General features: G+C 58.5%; 2 protein-coding genes and 1 non-coding gene across 3 annotated transcripts; all 3 read left to right on the top strand.

Moving 5' to 3' along the window:
* The first annotated feature begins 2,077 nt into the window (after positions 1–2,077).
* Positions 2,078–10,059, top strand: ATN1 (atrophin 1). The gene is made up of 9 exons (XM_004708137.2): positions 2,078–4,245; positions 4,384–4,521; positions 4,665–4,778; positions 5,411–7,362; positions 7,613–7,835; positions 8,032–8,728; positions 9,208–9,351; positions 9,656–9,836; positions 9,944–10,059. Exons 1-9 carry the CDS (start codon positions 4,219–4,221, stop codon positions 9,975–9,977), a joined length of 3,510 nt encoding a protein of 1,169 aa, XP_004708194.1. The 5' UTR covers positions 2,078–4,218; the 3' UTR covers positions 9,978–10,059.
* A 1,320-nt stretch (positions 10,060–11,379) lies between these two features.
* LOC115871622 lies at positions 11,380–11,441 on the top strand. The gene has a single exon (XR_004047385.1). It is a non-coding gene; the product is annotated as a U7 small nuclear RNA (small nuclear RNA).
* CUNH12orf57 (chromosome unknown C12orf57 homolog) lies at positions 11,386–13,112 on the top strand. The gene is made up of 3 exons (XM_004708139.4): positions 11,386–11,726; positions 12,046–12,222; positions 12,866–13,112. The coding sequence occupies exons 1-3, from the start codon at positions 11,675–11,677 to the stop codon at positions 13,015–13,017; spliced, it is 381 nt and encodes a 126-aa protein (XP_004708196.1). The 5' UTR covers positions 11,386–11,674; the 3' UTR covers positions 13,018–13,112.
* Positions 13,113–16,050: the final 2,938 nt, after the last annotated feature.

Genomic DNA, 16,050 nt, shown 5'->3' with positions numbered 1-16,050 from the left:
GCCGCCCGCGCCGCCGGCCGACCGGCCGGGCCTGGCGCACGGCTCCCCGCCCCCACGCCGCCTCCATTTGTTATTTTCCCTCCGGTACCCCGCTGCGGGCACTGCCCAGGCTGGGTGAGCACGGGGTCTCGGGGGTGGGGCCGGCCGCGAGGAAGGCACGGGGGCCCCAGCACCCGGAGGATCGCGAAGGTGGGGGTGGGTGGGAGGGGCTCAGGACTCGGAGGCCTGGTGGCGCCGAGGGGTGGCCCGGACCCCCGACAGGAGAGGAGAAACCGAGGTCGGGGCGTGGGGCCGCTGGTGGAGGGAAGACGGAGGGGGCGCGTGCGGGCATCGGGGTGAAGGCGAAAGGCTTGGAGAGGTGGCAGCGAGGTGGGGCCGAGGCTCCAGCTAGGAAATGCCTCAAAGGCCGGGAGCCTGGGGTCCAGGGCCTGGGGGTGAGGTGGCTCAGAGGAGGAGGGGAAGGGGAAACGGGGAAGGGGTGTGGTGGGTGCAGAGCGGGGTTGTGACTGATGGGGGAAAGCGGGGAACCTGGGGAAAGGGAGGCCCCTGAAAGGGGCACGGAGAGGGCCGTTTTTGAGGGACCAGGGGCTTTGAGGAGTGGGCGTGGGAAGGTGATGTCTTTGTGACTCGTTTCTCTTTCCCTTACCGCAGGTCCCCCTAGACCGTTTTCTCAGTCTCACACACAGTCACTTCTGGGAGAGGGGACGCTGGGGCTTGTAGGGCGTGCGGGCCCTCCCACCACTGTGAGGAAGATGGGAGAGGCCAAAGGGCCCCAGGGAGGGCCGAAAAGGAAAGAATTGGGCACGTTCACTCCAAACAAGTAGTGACCCCCCCCCACACACACACCCCTTCACTCTTAGAACCTAGACTCTGGCTGTGGTCTCTGTATAGGGTCTTCATGACTCCATGCCTACCCTGAGCTATGAGGTCTCCTTTGTGCCAGATGGACCCCTGGGATGGTCCCTTGGGGTGGGGGGTGCCATTCTGTTGCCATAGCAGTGGTCCAGGGGGATGTCCAATAGGTGGGAGTTCAGAATCTTGATTGGACCTCAGTGTGTGGTTGTGCCCTTGGGGTGCAGCAGGGCTCCCAGTTCTTAGCACTTGGCGATGTTCTAGAACAGCGGTTCTCAACCTTCCTCACGCCGCTGCGACCCTTTCATACAGTTCCTCGTGGTGGTGACCCCCCAACCATAACATTATTTTCATTGCTACTTCACTGCTGTCATTTTGCTACTGTTAAGAATCGGCGACCCCCCAGAGGGGTGGAGACTCACAGGTTGAGAACCACTGTTCTAGATGTTTGTGGTGCTGTGTGGATAAGAGGTTCCCCAGAGGATGCACCCCCTTCCATCCAGCAGTGTGTTGGAGAAGGTAGACAGATTACTTTCAGGACCAATTCCCTCCCTCCAGGCATGGTGGGAAGGTGGAAATGTTGTTATATCTTCTTTCTGCAGTTCTTTTTGACCTCTACCTCCCTGTTATCAAGGACCTTTTCTGTTTGCTTGTGTTTTTTTCCTCTTCATTTCTGTACTGAAATTCTTTCTTTTTCTTAAATTTGAAGTCTTCCTTCAGTTTCCCTGAGGAATATCCTTTTCCCTCTTTCCCAAACTATCCTCACGGTGATCCTTTCCTCAGCTAACCTGCCACCTTCTATTTCTGACCTTGTAGGAATGACTGGGCTCTCCCAGGTGAGGGTGGCCCAGGGGAGAGGGCCACGGCCCAGCCTGGTATAATGGAAATGCCCTGGAATGGGAAGCTAGGGACTCCCGGCTGGTCTCACGTCTCTGACCTTGGGCAAGTCTTTTTCGGCTTCTGCGAGGCTTGTAGACTAAGTGAACTCTGAGGCAGTTTAGGCAGTGCATTATCTGCTGGTCTGGGCTGCACTGTTATCTACGAGATACTTTGGACTGGTTTGCTTGTCAGGCAGGTCTGGAATGAGGAAGGCTGGGTCAATGATCCTGAAATTCACCCAGCAAGTGTCTCCCAGAAAGCCTTGTGACTTGATTGTATTTCTTTTTATAGCCTTTCCAAAAAACAAAACAAAAAACCCAAACCAGTTGTTTTTTGTTTTGTTTTTTTTAAGTGGATCAGCAAGGCTTTTTTCTGGGTGGACGCAAACTTAATTTTCCTTGTTTTTCTCCTGTTTCTCACAACCCTTTCGCAGCTTCCCAGTCCAGTCGACCACTTTCCCTTTGCAGTCAGGTAATCGAGGTGAATGTGTTGTGTGTTGCGAGGCACGTAGGTGCTCTGTAAATGTTAGCTAAAGTGATTGGCTGCTCTGGCGAGGAGCGTAGTCCAACTCGTTGGATCCAGAAACAAGTTCCAGCTTCAGAAACATCCATGCAATCCAACCGGAGCCCGCCTTCTCTCTCCCCATCCACCTACCTTTCTGTGACCGCTTGCTTCTCCTCAGTGTCACTTTAGCTAATTGTATCAGACTCCAACTGATGCAGAAAAGTTGAGTGGCAAGGATTGCCCTGTTCTTCAAGGACCTTCCTGTGTTTCTCGTGACTTTCTGGATCCCCTGACTGGTTCGGTGAACCGGTTCTGTGATTGGAGGAAAGATGGGCACCCAGCTCGAGAGAGGCTGACAGATTACAGCCACTCACAGCCATCTTTGTTGGGCTTTGGCTTCGTTTTTTTTCTCCCTTGTGTTAGATGAGGGTCTGTCCTTTGCGTTTGGGGGGTTGACAGTATTTTCAAACTAGTCTACATAACTACTCAAACATGTGGCAGTAGTTATAGTTGACCGAAACAAGAAAAATAAAGTTCCACTAGGTAGATAGAGCATCATTTGAAAACTCAGAAGTCCTGGGGCGCTAGACCAGCTATTCTGTGATTCAAAGAAAATAGTTGTAAAGTTTCTGGAAAGGTCATGTTCACCCCGTGCCTGTTGACTTCAGAAGTGGACCTGAATAAGAATTCTTTTCAGTCTCCCTTGGGTAAAAATGCTGTAGAGAGGAGAGATGCCATTTACCTAGCCAGCCTCCTACCTCACAGTAGATGTGGAAGCCTCCTTGGTTCCCGTTGAGGCAGGCCGCACTTAAGTCAAGACTGCCGACTGTGGTGGGTTCAAAGGTCAATAACAAGAAAGAACACCTGTAGATACCATTTGTGGAGGGTGTTCACAGGGGAAATCAGTAAGAAATTGCTTCCAAAAGATAACAAACGAGTGCAAATGAAGAGTTGGACACTCACTCACTCACTCTGTTATTTGGAGTTAGCTAGGTTTGGTTTGGGATTAATAGGCCTGTGCTTCCTTTGTACTGTCCCCTGGAACATTTCAGGGTCCCTCGCGTCTGATGTGGGGAAAAAAAATTCAGATCTCTGGAACTGCTCTAGGCTTTCCGAGACTTGTCCCTGCTAGCTTCTGACGACAGTGCAGCAACTGTAGAAGAGTGAACATGGGCTTTGAGGTCAGAGACATGGGCTTGCTTCTGCTCCTGCCACCGTGGGGAGCTGGGCGAGACTCATCCTTTGGGCCTCAGTTTCCTCCTCTATCCAGTGGGAATAACGAGCACACCAATTTCTCCGGGTTAGTTGCGTTAAATGAAGTTTTGTGTGTTCAAGGCTTGGTACTCCAGTTTCATTACTTTCTACTTCCTGTGTAAAGAAAGCTCTGTGGAGTTTGTGTGCATACAAATATTCCTGAGGGACCATCCGGGTAAACCAGTACGATCTTTCGGATCGGGCTCATAGTACTTCCTGAGTTTCCTGCCTTCCCCAGAGAACAGAGAGCAGTTTCTCTCTCCTGGGTGAAGTGTAGGGCTGCTAACTTCAAGATTATCAGTTCAATCCCCCCAGCCACCCCAGAGGAGAAAGATAAGGCTGTCTACTCCCGTAAAGATTTTCAGTCTCAGAAATCTCATAAAGGGGCTGTTAGGAGTTTGGATTGACTCACTGGAGGTGGGCTGGTTGGATTTCTCTTTCACTTGTAGATGAGCTGAGGTAGTCCCTGGGGCAAGGCAGCCAAAGTCCTTTGGGAAGCACAATAGTATTGCCTTAAGACTCTGCTAGCCAATTTAGTGACCCTGATGGTTTCCTTCTAGAGCCTTCACTGGAGGGAGATCCTGCAAGGTCCAGGGGCCTACACTGGACACTTGGCGAGGCTGCTTCCTACTTCCCAGGCTACGGTTCTGGGAAACTTGAGGTGAAGTAGAGAAATTTCTGTATTCAGCTGCCCAGGCAGAGGAGAATGGGGTCTCCACAGCCTGAAGAATGAAGACACGACAGAATAAAGACTCAGTAAGTAACAGCTAAAGTGGGAGACGTGGAAGGTTAGGGGCAGGGAAGGGGCAGACCTGATAAAAACACCAATAAAGCCCATCGCAACGTTAGATTTGACGTAAAACGAAATGGAAAATCACTTGCCTCCTTCCTCAGATGTCAATGAGGAGTGGACGGAAGAAAGAGGCCCCTGGGCCCCGGGAAGAACTGAGATCGAGGGGCCGGGCCTCCCCTGGAGGGGTCAGCACGTCCAGCAGTGATGGCAAAGCGGAGAAATCTAGGCAGTCAGCCAAGGTATTCTGTCTCAGGCCCTCCCACAGGATGCTTGGGTTGGACTGCATGTGTGTATGTTCTGGGGGCACTTCCTGTCCAGCAGAGAAGTTTGCCGGTAGAGGCCTGGGAGACTCAAGGTGTAAGACACAGCTTTCGTCCAGCAGAAGGCCCGAGTAGAGGAAGCGTCTACCCCGAAGGTCAACAAACAGAGCCGGAGTGAGGAGATCTCAGAGAGTGAAAGTGAGGAGACCAGTGCACCCAAAAAGACTAAAACGGAGGTAAGAAGCCTTTTCAGCTATGGGACCCTTTTTCTGTACGCGCACTCTTCCAGACTGCCTTCCACGAGCAGTTCCTACCTTGATCCACCCGGGATATGGGAGAAAAGCCCTGTCTTGGGTTTATTAAAGCAGCCATATAGCAGACAGCTCTTTAGGGCTTGGGGGAGAGACCACTAGTGACTTGGCAGGACCAAAGGGGGCTGGAGGAGCTTGAGAGATTCTAGCACTCGCCCCACCCTGGTTTTCAACTTAGGGCCGGGGAGGTGGTGGTTCAGGGTCAGAAGTCTTGTTAGAAGGAACAAGTCCATCATAGAAAGAAAATGTAGAAGTTGTCTTTTTAAGAACAGAGTGTTTTTAAGGCGGTTAAAGGGCTAAGAGATGAGATGAGATAGGTGAAGGGGAAGACGGATGGGTCCAGCTGTGGAAGTGGGGAGAGGTGCTTGAAGAAGGAGGGTGGCTGGGTAAGGCGGGAAACAAAGTTAGCTGCTAAGGAGCAGCTGAGAATGCAGGGAGTGGGGAATCCCCAGACGGTAAAGAGATGGACATTACAGTACAGACATGCTTTGAGGGGAAAGGGATTTTGTGCAAAGGAGACCCCGGGTGTAGGATGGGAAATGGCCCTTCTTCTGCAGCAGGAACTCCCTCGGCCACAGTCTCCCTCGGACTTGGACAGCTTAGATGGGCGGAGCCTCAACGACGATGGCAGCAGTGACCCTAGGGACATTGACCAGGACAACCGCAGCACCTCCCCCAGCATCTACAGCCCTGGAAGTGTGGAGAACGACTCCGACTCGTCCTCGGGCTTGTCCCAGGGCCCAGCCCGCCCCTACCACCCACCTCCACTCTTTCCTCCGTCCCCTCCCCCGGCCGACGGCACCCCCCGACAGCCAGAGCCTAGCTTTGAACCCCACCCTCCTGTGGCACCCACTGGGTATCATGCTCCCATGGAGCCCCCTGCATCTCGAATGTTCCAGGCTCCTCCTGGAGCCCCTCCTCACCCACCACTCTACCCTGCCGGAGCTGGTGGAGGCGTTCTGTCAGGACCTCCAATGGGTCCTAAGGGGGCAGGGGCAGCCTCTTCAGCAGGGGCCCCCAGTGGGGGTAAGCAACACCCTCCACCCACCACCCCCATTTCACTATCAAGCTCCGGGGCTGGTGGTGCTCCACCAACTAAACCGCCTCCCACTCCAGTGGGTACTGGGAGTCTATCCTCTGCTCCTCCACCAGCCACTTTCCCCCATGTGGCACCAAATCTGCCCCCGCCACCTGCCCTGAGGCCGCTTAACAATGCATCAGCCTCTCCTCCTGGCCTAGGTGCTCAGCCACTCCCTGGGCATATGCCTTCCCCCCACGCCATGGGGCAGGGTATCGGTGGACCAGAGAAAGGCCCAACCTTGGCCCCTTCGCCCCACCCTCTGCCCCCCACTTCCTCTTCTGCGGCCGCTCCCCCTCTGAGGTACCCTTACTCCTCCTCTAATAGCTCTGCAGCAGCCTCTTCTTCCAGTTCTCCCTCTGCCTCACAGTACCCCGCTTCCCAGACATTACCCAGTTACCCTCACGCCTTCCCTCCCCCAACAAGTCTCTCTGTTTCCAATCAGCCACCCAAATATACCCAGCCTTCTCTCCCATCCCAGGCTGTGTGGAGCCAGGGCCCCCCACCCCCTCCTCCCTACGGCCGCCTCTTAGCCAACAGCAATGCTCACCCGGGCCCCTTCCCTCCTTCCACTGGGGGCCAATCCACTGCCCACCCAACAGCCCCGGCACACCACCACCACCACCCCCCGCCGCAGCAGCAGCAGCATCATGGGAGCTCTGGACCCCCTCCACCTGGAACATACCCCCACCCCATAGAGGGCAATGGCTCTCACCATGCACACCCTTACGCCATGTCGCCCTCCCTGGGGTCTCTGAGGCCCTACCCACCAGGGCCAGCACATTTGCCCCCACCCCACAACCAGGTCTCCTACAGCCAAGGGGGCCCCACTGGCCCTCCAGCTTCTTCCTCCTCTTCCAACTCCTCTTCCTCTCAAGGGCCCTACCAATGTTCACACCCCTCCCCTAACCAGGGCCCCCAAGGCACCCCCTACCCCTTCCCACCGGTGCCTCCAGTCACCACCTCCTCAGCTACCCTCTCCACTGTCATTGCCACCGTGGCCTCCTCGCCAGCAAGCTACAAAACCGCTTCCCCTCCGGGCCCCCCACCATATGGAAAGAGGGCCCCATCCCCTGGGGCTTACAAGACAGCCACCCCACCTGGATATAAGCCGGGGTCACCGCCCCTGTTCCGAACGGGGACCCCACCAGGCTATCGAGGCGCCTCACCCCCCGCTGGCCCAGGGACCTTCAAGCCTGGCTCGCCCACAGTGGGGCCTGGGCCACTACCACCAGCGGGGCCCTCAAGCATGGCCTCCCTGCCACCGCAGCCTGCAGCCCCTGCCTCAGGGCCCCCCCTAAGCGCCACGCAGATCAAACAGGAGCCGGCTGAAGAATACGAGCCCCCAGAGAGCCCGGTGCCGCCGGCCCGCAGCCCCTCGCCCCCTCCCAAGGTGGTGGACGTGCCCAGCCATGCCAGTCAGTCTGCCAGGTGAGCGCCCTGGGCCGCGGGGGACGGGGAGGGCGGATGGGGGCTCAGGAAGAGGGGGCGGGCCCTGCATTCACGCGCATGGGGTGGGGTGGGGGAGCGTTGCGGCTGTCGCCCCAGCCTAGCCCTCGAGGGCCTGACGTGAACAGCCCCGGGGTCTGCGGGAACTGGTTTGTGGGGTGGGGGCGGCCCGAGGCTCGCCGCGGGGCCGCCCAGGCAGCGCTCCAGGGCTGAGCGCGCGCCGCGCCCGCAGGTTCAACAAACACCTGGACCGCGGCTTCAACTCGTGCGCGCGCAGCGACCTGTACTTCGTGCCGCTGGAGGGCTCCAAGCTGGCCAAGAAGCGGGCCGACCTGGTGGAGAAAGTGCGGCGCGAGGCCGAGCAGCGCGCGCGCGAGGAGAAGGAGCGCGAGCGCGAGCGCGAACGCGAGAAGGAGCGCGAGCGCGAGAAGGAGCGCGAGCTGGAGCGCAGCGTGGTGAGTGCGTCACGGGCGCGTCACGCGCCGCCGCGCCGCGCAGGAGGCTCCAGGGGGCGGGCGCGCGCGTACCGCCGCCTGTGGAGCGGAGGAGTCACTGCAGCTCGGCAGACGGGACCGCGCCGTTTCCAGGGGAAGGCAAGAGATAGCGGGCCGAGCTGTCCTTGTTGATTCCCGTTCTCCGTTTGCCCCGCAGAAGTTGGCCCAGGAGGGCCGCGCTCCAGTGGAGTGCCCGTCTCTGGGCCCGGTGCCCCATCGCCCTCCATTTGAGCCAGGCAGTGCTGTGGCTACAGTGCCCCCCTACCTGGGCCCCGACACTCCAGCCTTGCGCACGCTTAGCGAATATGCCCGGCCCCACGTCATGTCTCCTGGAAACCGCAACCACCCATTCTACGTGCCCCTGGGGGCAGTGGACCCAGGGCTCCTGGGTTACAATGTCCCAGCTCTGTACAGCAGTGACCCAGCGGCCCGGGAGAGGGAGCGGGAAGCCCGCGAGCGAGACCTCCGAGACCGCCTGAAGCCTGGCTTCGAAGTGAAGCCCAGTGAGCTGGAGCCCCTCCACGGCGTCCCCGGGCCAGGCCTTGATCCCTTCCCCCGACACGGGGGGCTGGCCCTGCAGCCCGGCCCACCAGGCCTGCACCCTTTCCCTTTCCATCCGAGCCTGGGGCCCCTAGAGAGAGAGAGGCTAGCACTGGCGGCGGGGCCAGCCCTACGGCCTGACATGTCATATGCCGAGCGGCTGGCAGCTGAGAGGCAGCACGCCGAAAGGGTGGCAGCGTTGGGCAATGACCCACTGGCCAGGCTGCAGATGCTCAACGTGACCCCCCATCACCACCAGCATTCCCACATCCACTCGCACCTGCACCTGCACCAGCAGGATGCTATCCATGCAGGTAAGACACCCTACATCTCACAAGTGACTTGGCCAAGCCATCCCTCCTCTAGCCTGGCATGAGCCTCTTTCCCGTGATTGCTGCCTCCCCTTGTCCCCCCAGCCTCTCTCCTCATGCCCTGGAACTGTAGGGCCTGGGTGTCCCACCAGTCACTACTTCTCTTAGTCTGGCATCCCACCCCTGATAGAGGCTCATGTTGGGGGAACCACCTTGCTACCTTTCCCGCCCCTCGCTCTCAAACCTTCCCTTACCTATTCCCTGGCTCCTTTGGTTCCAACTCCTGTGTCTGCCACGGTTCCTTTCCATCCTCTGTCATGTCTACCCTTGGGGTGGGGTCTCTAGTTCTCTCATTCTGCGCCCCATTCTATTCTGATGCCCCCCCCCCCCATTGTCCGCTTCTCTTCCCAGGCTCCCTTCACCCAAATGAATAGGTTCCCAGACCTGCCTCTGGTGACACCTTCTTTTTCTTTGCCCTCCAGCCTCTGCCTCGGTGCACCCTCTCATCGACCCCCTGGCTTCTGGGTCCCACCTTACTCGGATCCCCTACCCAGCCGGGACCCTCCCCAACCCCCTTCTTCCTCATCCTCTGCACGAGAACGAAGTTCTTCGTCACCAGCTCTTTGGTAAGGACGGCACTCGAGGCCTGGGGAGCTCTCCTGAGGGAATGGACCAGAATGACAGAAGGGAGGCATTTGGGGGGTGGGACTGGCCCACGTGGGTGTGGGAGGGAGGGAAACGGAAGTGCCTGGGAGAGCGGTCTAGACTTCGGGAGGTGTGCAGCCGGACTCCACCAGTGACCGCCTGCAAGACTGGGGGTGTACCCTAACTTCTTAATTGTGGTTTCCTGTGAGGTGACTGGCTGCCCACTGGCCCATAGGAGGTACCCAGCACCCATCAGTCACGTACCCCTTACCTTTCCACCCCCAGCCGCCCCCTACCGGGATCTGCCGGCCTCCCTCTCTGCCCCTATGTCCGCAGCTCACCAGCTGCAGGCCATGCACGCACAGTCAGCTGAGCTGCAGCGCCTGGCACTGGAGCAGCAACAGTGGCTGCATGCCCATCACCCCCTGCACAGTGTGCCGCTGCCCGCCCAGGAGGACTACTACAGGTATGGGTGTCCAGGGCCAGGAGTGGGCCGGGGCCCCATTGGTGAGAGGGGCCAGGTCAGGATGGACTACTGGCTTAACTGCTCTGCCTCCTCTCCCCTCTCCCCAGTCACCTGAAGAAGGAAAGCGACAAACCGCTGTAGGTCCTGGGACCAAGAGAGCTCCTGCACCTCGGAGGCAGCCCTCCCGCACACCACAAGGAGTCCAGAGAGGACACTGCCCAGTTGCAGGGTCTTGGCAGCTGGCCAGTGGGGAGGAGGCAGGGACAGACAGAAGGCCAAGGCTGGTGTGGGGAGGTGACGAGGGTGGGGCAGAAGCGCACAGTATCTTGGACCCGGTCCCTTTTCCTCCTCGTCCCTCAGCTTTCTTCCTCCCCAAGCCCAGCCCTTGGTGGCCACCGACCCCTCCCCCGCCCGTTGGTGTGATTATTTCATCTGTTAGATGTGGCTGTTTTGCGTAGCATCGTGTGCCGCCCCCGCCCCCCCCCACCAAAATCCTTGTGTGCGCGCCCCCTGCGATGTATGCCCGGCCCCCTCTCCCACATTAATAATTTATATATATAAATATCTATATGATGCTCTTTAAAAAACATCCCAACCAAAACCAAACAAGCAAAAACATCCTCACGACTCCCCAGGAAGATGGCTGCGACTCTTTCTTTGCGGGCTGTGTGGGGATGGGTGGTGGTGGTGGGGGTTTGTGCCGCGGTACCCAGAGAAAGTACTGGAAACGGGTCAATGGGCTAGTGGGAGGGGGAGGACCCGAGGTGGGCCCTGGCCGGAGGATGCTGTGGAGTCGGAGCCGGGATCATGGTTGCCCACTCCGGAGAAGTCAAGACATTGGAGGCCTGCCTCGGACTTGCCCTGTCTAAGACAGTGGACCCCACCAGCTGCTCTGCGGGGGGCGGGGGGCGGGGGGACGACGACACACTAAGTCCTGCAAAGACTTAGTCTTGGGAAGCCATAGATAGGGTCGCTGTGAGTCCGAATCCACTGGATGGCACTGGGGTTTGGCTCTGAAGGAACCACCCCGAGCTCTGGGAGGTGTGCTCTGCCTCACCACTAGAGGCCCCCAAGAGCCTCTGGGACCCGGACTCCAGAGTTCTGGTTCCTTTCCATGGGATAGCTTGGGAAACTGGTAAGAGGTGGGGTAGGCATAAGTTTCAGGTAGGTCAGTGTCCTTCGGTTGGAGGGTTGACAATTTCAAAGGCCTCTGGGTGCTACGAGGCCATTTTAGGAGACGCCTCGGAGCTGCGCTTGCTCCAACTTGTCTGACTACGAATCACAGGCTTCCTTCTTAAGACCTAAAGGAGGTGTGGCTTGCTGGTTTCCACCCAATGAGCATTGTGCTCATTTACATAAAGATCCGAACGTTCGCAAACTCCAGAAACGATAATGTTTAGTTCCTTCGAATATTGGTTTTTCTATTTTAACTTAGTGTGCGCTACTTCTATGTTAGCGGGGATTCAAAACTCTCCGCCCTCAGCTCACCCTTACCAATAGTGGTGTCCTAAGAGATCCCCTGTTCTCTGCACGGAACTTCCGGTAGTGTTACAGCTCTTTTAGAATTTGTCTAGCAGGTTTTCTGGTTTCTACCAGAAAGCCCCCCACACACTAGTAAAACGGGTATTTAACAGCAGATTGGCTGAAAGAGATCTCTTCATTTCTGTGAGCCCCGGGATTTCATGGTTGCTTCTCCGTTGGTGCTGCACCAGGATTGTACGAGCCGGTTTCCGGTTGCTGCTGATGCTATTTCCCTTCCACTCCCACCGGCTTTGGGAACCGCTCTCGGGAGGCGGCCCTTCCCGCGGCTTCGCTGCGCGTGCCGCTTGTAGTCCTGTATGGCGTCCACCTCGGCCCAGCCCGCGGCACTGAGCGCCGAACAGGCCAAGGGTGAGGAGCACCTCTGCTCCCCGGGGTGGGCTTGGCTGGGGATGGCGCGGGGAGATGGCCGCAGTCGGAGGGGGCGTTGGCTGGGGATGGCGCGGGGAGATGGCCGCAGTCGGAGGGGGCGGGGAGCGCCGCGTACCATTCCTCTCCCTCTGCCAAGTGGGTCCTTAACCACTACAGCGGGTGGTTCCGGGTCCGGCTTTTTCGGGTTGCCACCAGCTTCGTCTCCTAATCCTCTGGCCCCTTTCCTGCTGCTGCGCTCCCGGTTGGGTCCGACGGCGGTGCTCCCAACTCCTGCGCTGGGACGCTTTCCGGGTCGCAGTGGTCCTGGCCGAAGTCATCCAGGCATTCTCGGCCCCGGAGAACGCCGTGCGCATGGACGAAGCCCGGGACAACGCGTGCAATGACATGGGCAAGATGCTGCAGTTTGTTCTGCCCGTGGCCACGCAGATCCAGCAGGAGGTCATCAAAGCCTATGGCTTCAGCTGCGATGGGGAAGGTGGGTCTGGTATCCGCCGGGCCCCTGAGCTGTGGTTCCACTTCTCGCCACACGGCGGCAGCCACGAGCTGACTAACAGTCGTGGCGCTCCCGCGAACTGGCGCGCGTGGGGGGTGGGGGGTGCAACCCTGGGTGCGTATTGTATGTATTTTGTAGTCTGCCACGAATACTGTAATATCCTCATGCATCGTTCTAACGCCCTATTTTACGACGAGAGAGACTCCAGTACTGAAGTGCCCAGGGTCACAGCTGAGCTGGACTCGAATCCAGTTCTGTGAGTGCTTTTTCTAAGACTGCGTGAGACTTTGCTGTGCTGCCCCACCAGGGTGGGGAAACTGGGGCCTGGCAATGAGGGTTCCTTGGTGAGATCACGATGTTCCCCAAGGGTGTTTCACCCCCTATTCCACCCAGCTGCATCCGCCCACCTGTGAACTGCCTTCACACCATACTTAGGGTTCATGTGACTCAACTGCTAACAGGACTCTCCCTCCTGAGAGGGAGGTGCACGTTGCTTTGGGATGTTTTTCATTCACCATTCCCATCCAGCTGTGCGCAGGGGTTGATCCAAGCCACACAGGAGATAGGCCAGTGGCAGACAGCGTGGTCCCCAGGTTATGGGGTAACTCTCCGCTCCCTATTGCAGGTGTCCTGAAGTTTGCCCGCTTGGTCAAGTCCTACGAAGCCCAGGACCCCGAGATTGCCAGTCTGTCGGGCAAGCTGAAGGCCCTGTTCCTGCCACCCATGACGTTGCCGCCCCATGGGCCTGCTCCAGGGGGCAGCATCGCTGCCACCTGAGGGGCTTGGCCCTCCCCTGTGACCCGGGGCCACTTTGGGGAGGGAAAGACCATGTTGTTCCCAGAAGATAATAAATGTGCCTGTGGCTCGGCCTTCACAGGAGTCCTTTGTGACCCGACAGCCCCCGCCTCCTGTGCCTAGATGCCATCATCTTTCTAGGATGCCCCCCCCCTGCCTCTCCTGCACTGTCCAGCCCTGCTCCAGAGAAGGCCTGGGGCCCCCCACTCTCTCCCCTCCCAAGGAATGGTGACAGGAGGACCGGCTTGCTCAATTCTCACCACTCACTGGGTGGTTGGGCCTGCCAGGCACTTCCTCTCTAAAGGACTGGTGTCCAGGCTGTGCACTTAGGACCCCTGGTACCCCTATTTTCCAGGGTTCCCTATGCCAGGGCTATTTCCTGGTCTCTGCCACTACCAGCTCTCCCGGAGCTCTGTCAGGTGGAGCTCCAGGTGACTCCTCCCTTCCCCAGGGAAGGAGGCCCTGGACTGGCTGGTGAAGCTGAAGGGGGAAGTAGGTTGCTGTGGGCGGTCTGTGCCTGGCCCCACCCCACCTGTCCCTCCTTCAGGGGCTTGTCCCTTCCCCGCGGTGCCATTGGCCCTGGCAGTGCCGAGCTAGCAGGAAGTAGCTGAATTCTGAGCACTGCTATTCACCTGGCCTGGGTCACTGCTTTGCTGTGCCCTGGCTAGGCCCCACCCCCTGTGGCCCTCTGCCTGTGAGCCCCCTCTCTTTTCCTGGGAGATGCTGTCTCGTGGGTAAGTCCCCTGCCCCACTTGGGTTTGCCTGCTCCTGTTAGTTTGGGAGGCGTCGTGCTCACTCACCCCTAGCAGGAATGGGACGACGGGGAGTGTGACTGCCCTGGGCCGTGTTCCCTGTTCTTACACACTCTGCCTCCCCAAGATGCACGGACCCCGCCCCACCCCCACCCTCCATGCTCATTCCTGCACCTTGGCTCCACCCCCCCACCCCCCCATGTTGTCTTAAATGACAGGCTGTATGCCTGTCCTCCCTCTCCCATTCCCACCTCTAGCCTCTGCCCCCTGGTGTCTGCCTGCAGCTTGGGATCGGCCTCCCCGGGAAATCCACACCCCCTGAAGCCTGAAGGCTCACCTGAGCAGCACCCCCACTCACACCCGTTCTCCCGCCCCCCACTCTGGAGCTGCTGGCTTTTGTTCCGTTTTCTTTCCATTTTTCTTTGCTCCCCCATCCCGTCATTCATTCACAGACACATACGAAGCATCTGTTTTGTGCCAGCTACTCTTCACAGTGCTGGGGACCCTGCAGCAAGCAAGACCTGTCGCAGGGAGCTTATGTGGCAGTGGGAGGTGGCACATTCACCAACCCAGCGAGCAGCGTAATTGCACATCTTTATGCGTGTGGTGCAGAAACTGAATAGCTTCCCGTGACAGCCAGTGCCACGTGGGGCATTACAAGCTGGAGAAATCTGGGAGGGCTTCCCTGAGGTGGTGGCATTTGAGCCGAGGCCTGGATGGTGCGGGTCCTGGGGTAATCAAGAGCCAGGCATCCCAGCCACAGGGCCTGGCAAGCAGTGGACCGAAAACCGAGGGGGCTGGTAGAGAGAGAGAGAGGGGCAGGACCAACCAGGACAGGCTGGCCCTTGTTGGGAAACGGAGATTGTATTATCCACCGAACACCTGCTTAAGAGACTGTTGGTGCATTTGTGGGCTGGTCGGCGTCAGGTCCTGCTGACTCTTGCTTCTTCCACTCTTGTCTGCCCCTCCTTTGTCTGCATTGCCCTCCGCCAGCTCCGCAGAAGGTCCTTATTGCATCATCTGGTCCGTGACCCTGTCCTCACACCAGCCATGCTCATTTTCCTTCCAAATGACGGCGGTGGTGGCGGCGGCGGCGGCGAGGCCTCCCCCTCAGCCCAGTCTGGTGTGGACCTCCGCATCTGCGTCCCAGTCTCTCACACGGGTCTGCGCCAGCCCGCTTCTCCGGCCAGCCCTTCCTCTAGGTGGCCCTGCCCAGTGGTCCCTTCTGTGCCTGGGGCAGCGCCAGTCCTTGCTCCCCAGCCTGCTGCCTACCGACTGCAGACTTCCTGGCTGACCAGAGAGCTAGGGGGCTGGACAGGGCAGGGCTGTGGTTTGTTGGCCTTCCCACTCACCAGCTCATGACCTTGGGCAAGTTCCTGAACCTCCCTGAACCTCAGATTTGGCTTCTAAAATTGGACCAATCACACCCACTGAATAGGCTTGGAAGGGCAGGGTGCTGATTCCCTAGTAGGATTCTCCCACAGGCGGGACCCACGGTCGAGTCCCGCCCGGCCCATGCACCGCACCTCGGTTGCGGGCGGGTTCTGGTGGAGCGTCCAGGAGAAGACCGATCAGGAGGAAAGGCCTGCCTGGTGGTCGGCCTCCAGAAAGCAGGCGGAGAACCCCGAGGGTCCCAGCAGTCTGGTCTGTCTGTGCAGGGGGTGCCATGGGGCCGGGGCTGCCCTGGCGGTGGCTGGCCACACCAGCAGCGCCTTACTTAGGGTTGGCGTGGGAACTGGCAGTGGAAGTCTGTCAGCACTGAAACCCCGCTGCATACCAGCTTTCCGCCCAGGGACAGTGGGCCCTTAGTGCACTCGGGTCCCACACACACCCCAGGTTCACCCAGCCTTCCCCCCGAAAAGCCAAACTCCCTGCAGAATGGATGTTCACAGCACACCCTATAGGACAGGATAGAGCTGCCCCTGTGAGCTTCCGGAAATGTAACTTTTTTTTTTTTTAAGAATATTAATTAGTTTATTACCATAAACACCTCTGAATTCTGCTACCTTGAAATCTTACGTTTGGTGACCAGAGCACACAGGAGCAGTTGACGGGGGAGGGCACATCCTGGCCCACCAGTCCTTGAGGACGATGACCCCAAATAGAGCAGCCAGTCCACAGAGAGAACCACATGGCCAGCCCCACTATGAGACGTGATGCCTCTCACAGACCCATGACCCTGCGGGGGACAACACCAGTGACACAGTGTGGGAATTGCACCTGATCTGACCCCGCCACACTGAGGCAAAGCACTGGGGGAGTG

This window comes from Echinops telfairi, unplaced genomic scaffold (genome assembly GCF_000313985.2).
Source record: "Echinops telfairi isolate 266 unplaced genomic scaffold, ASM31398v2 ScPeMD7_7356;HRSCAF=8355, whole genome shotgun sequence".
NCBI lineage: Eukaryota > Metazoa > Chordata > Mammalia > Afrosoricida > Tenrecidae > Echinops > Echinops telfairi.
This window is presented reverse-complemented; position numbering and strand designations above follow the sequence as displayed.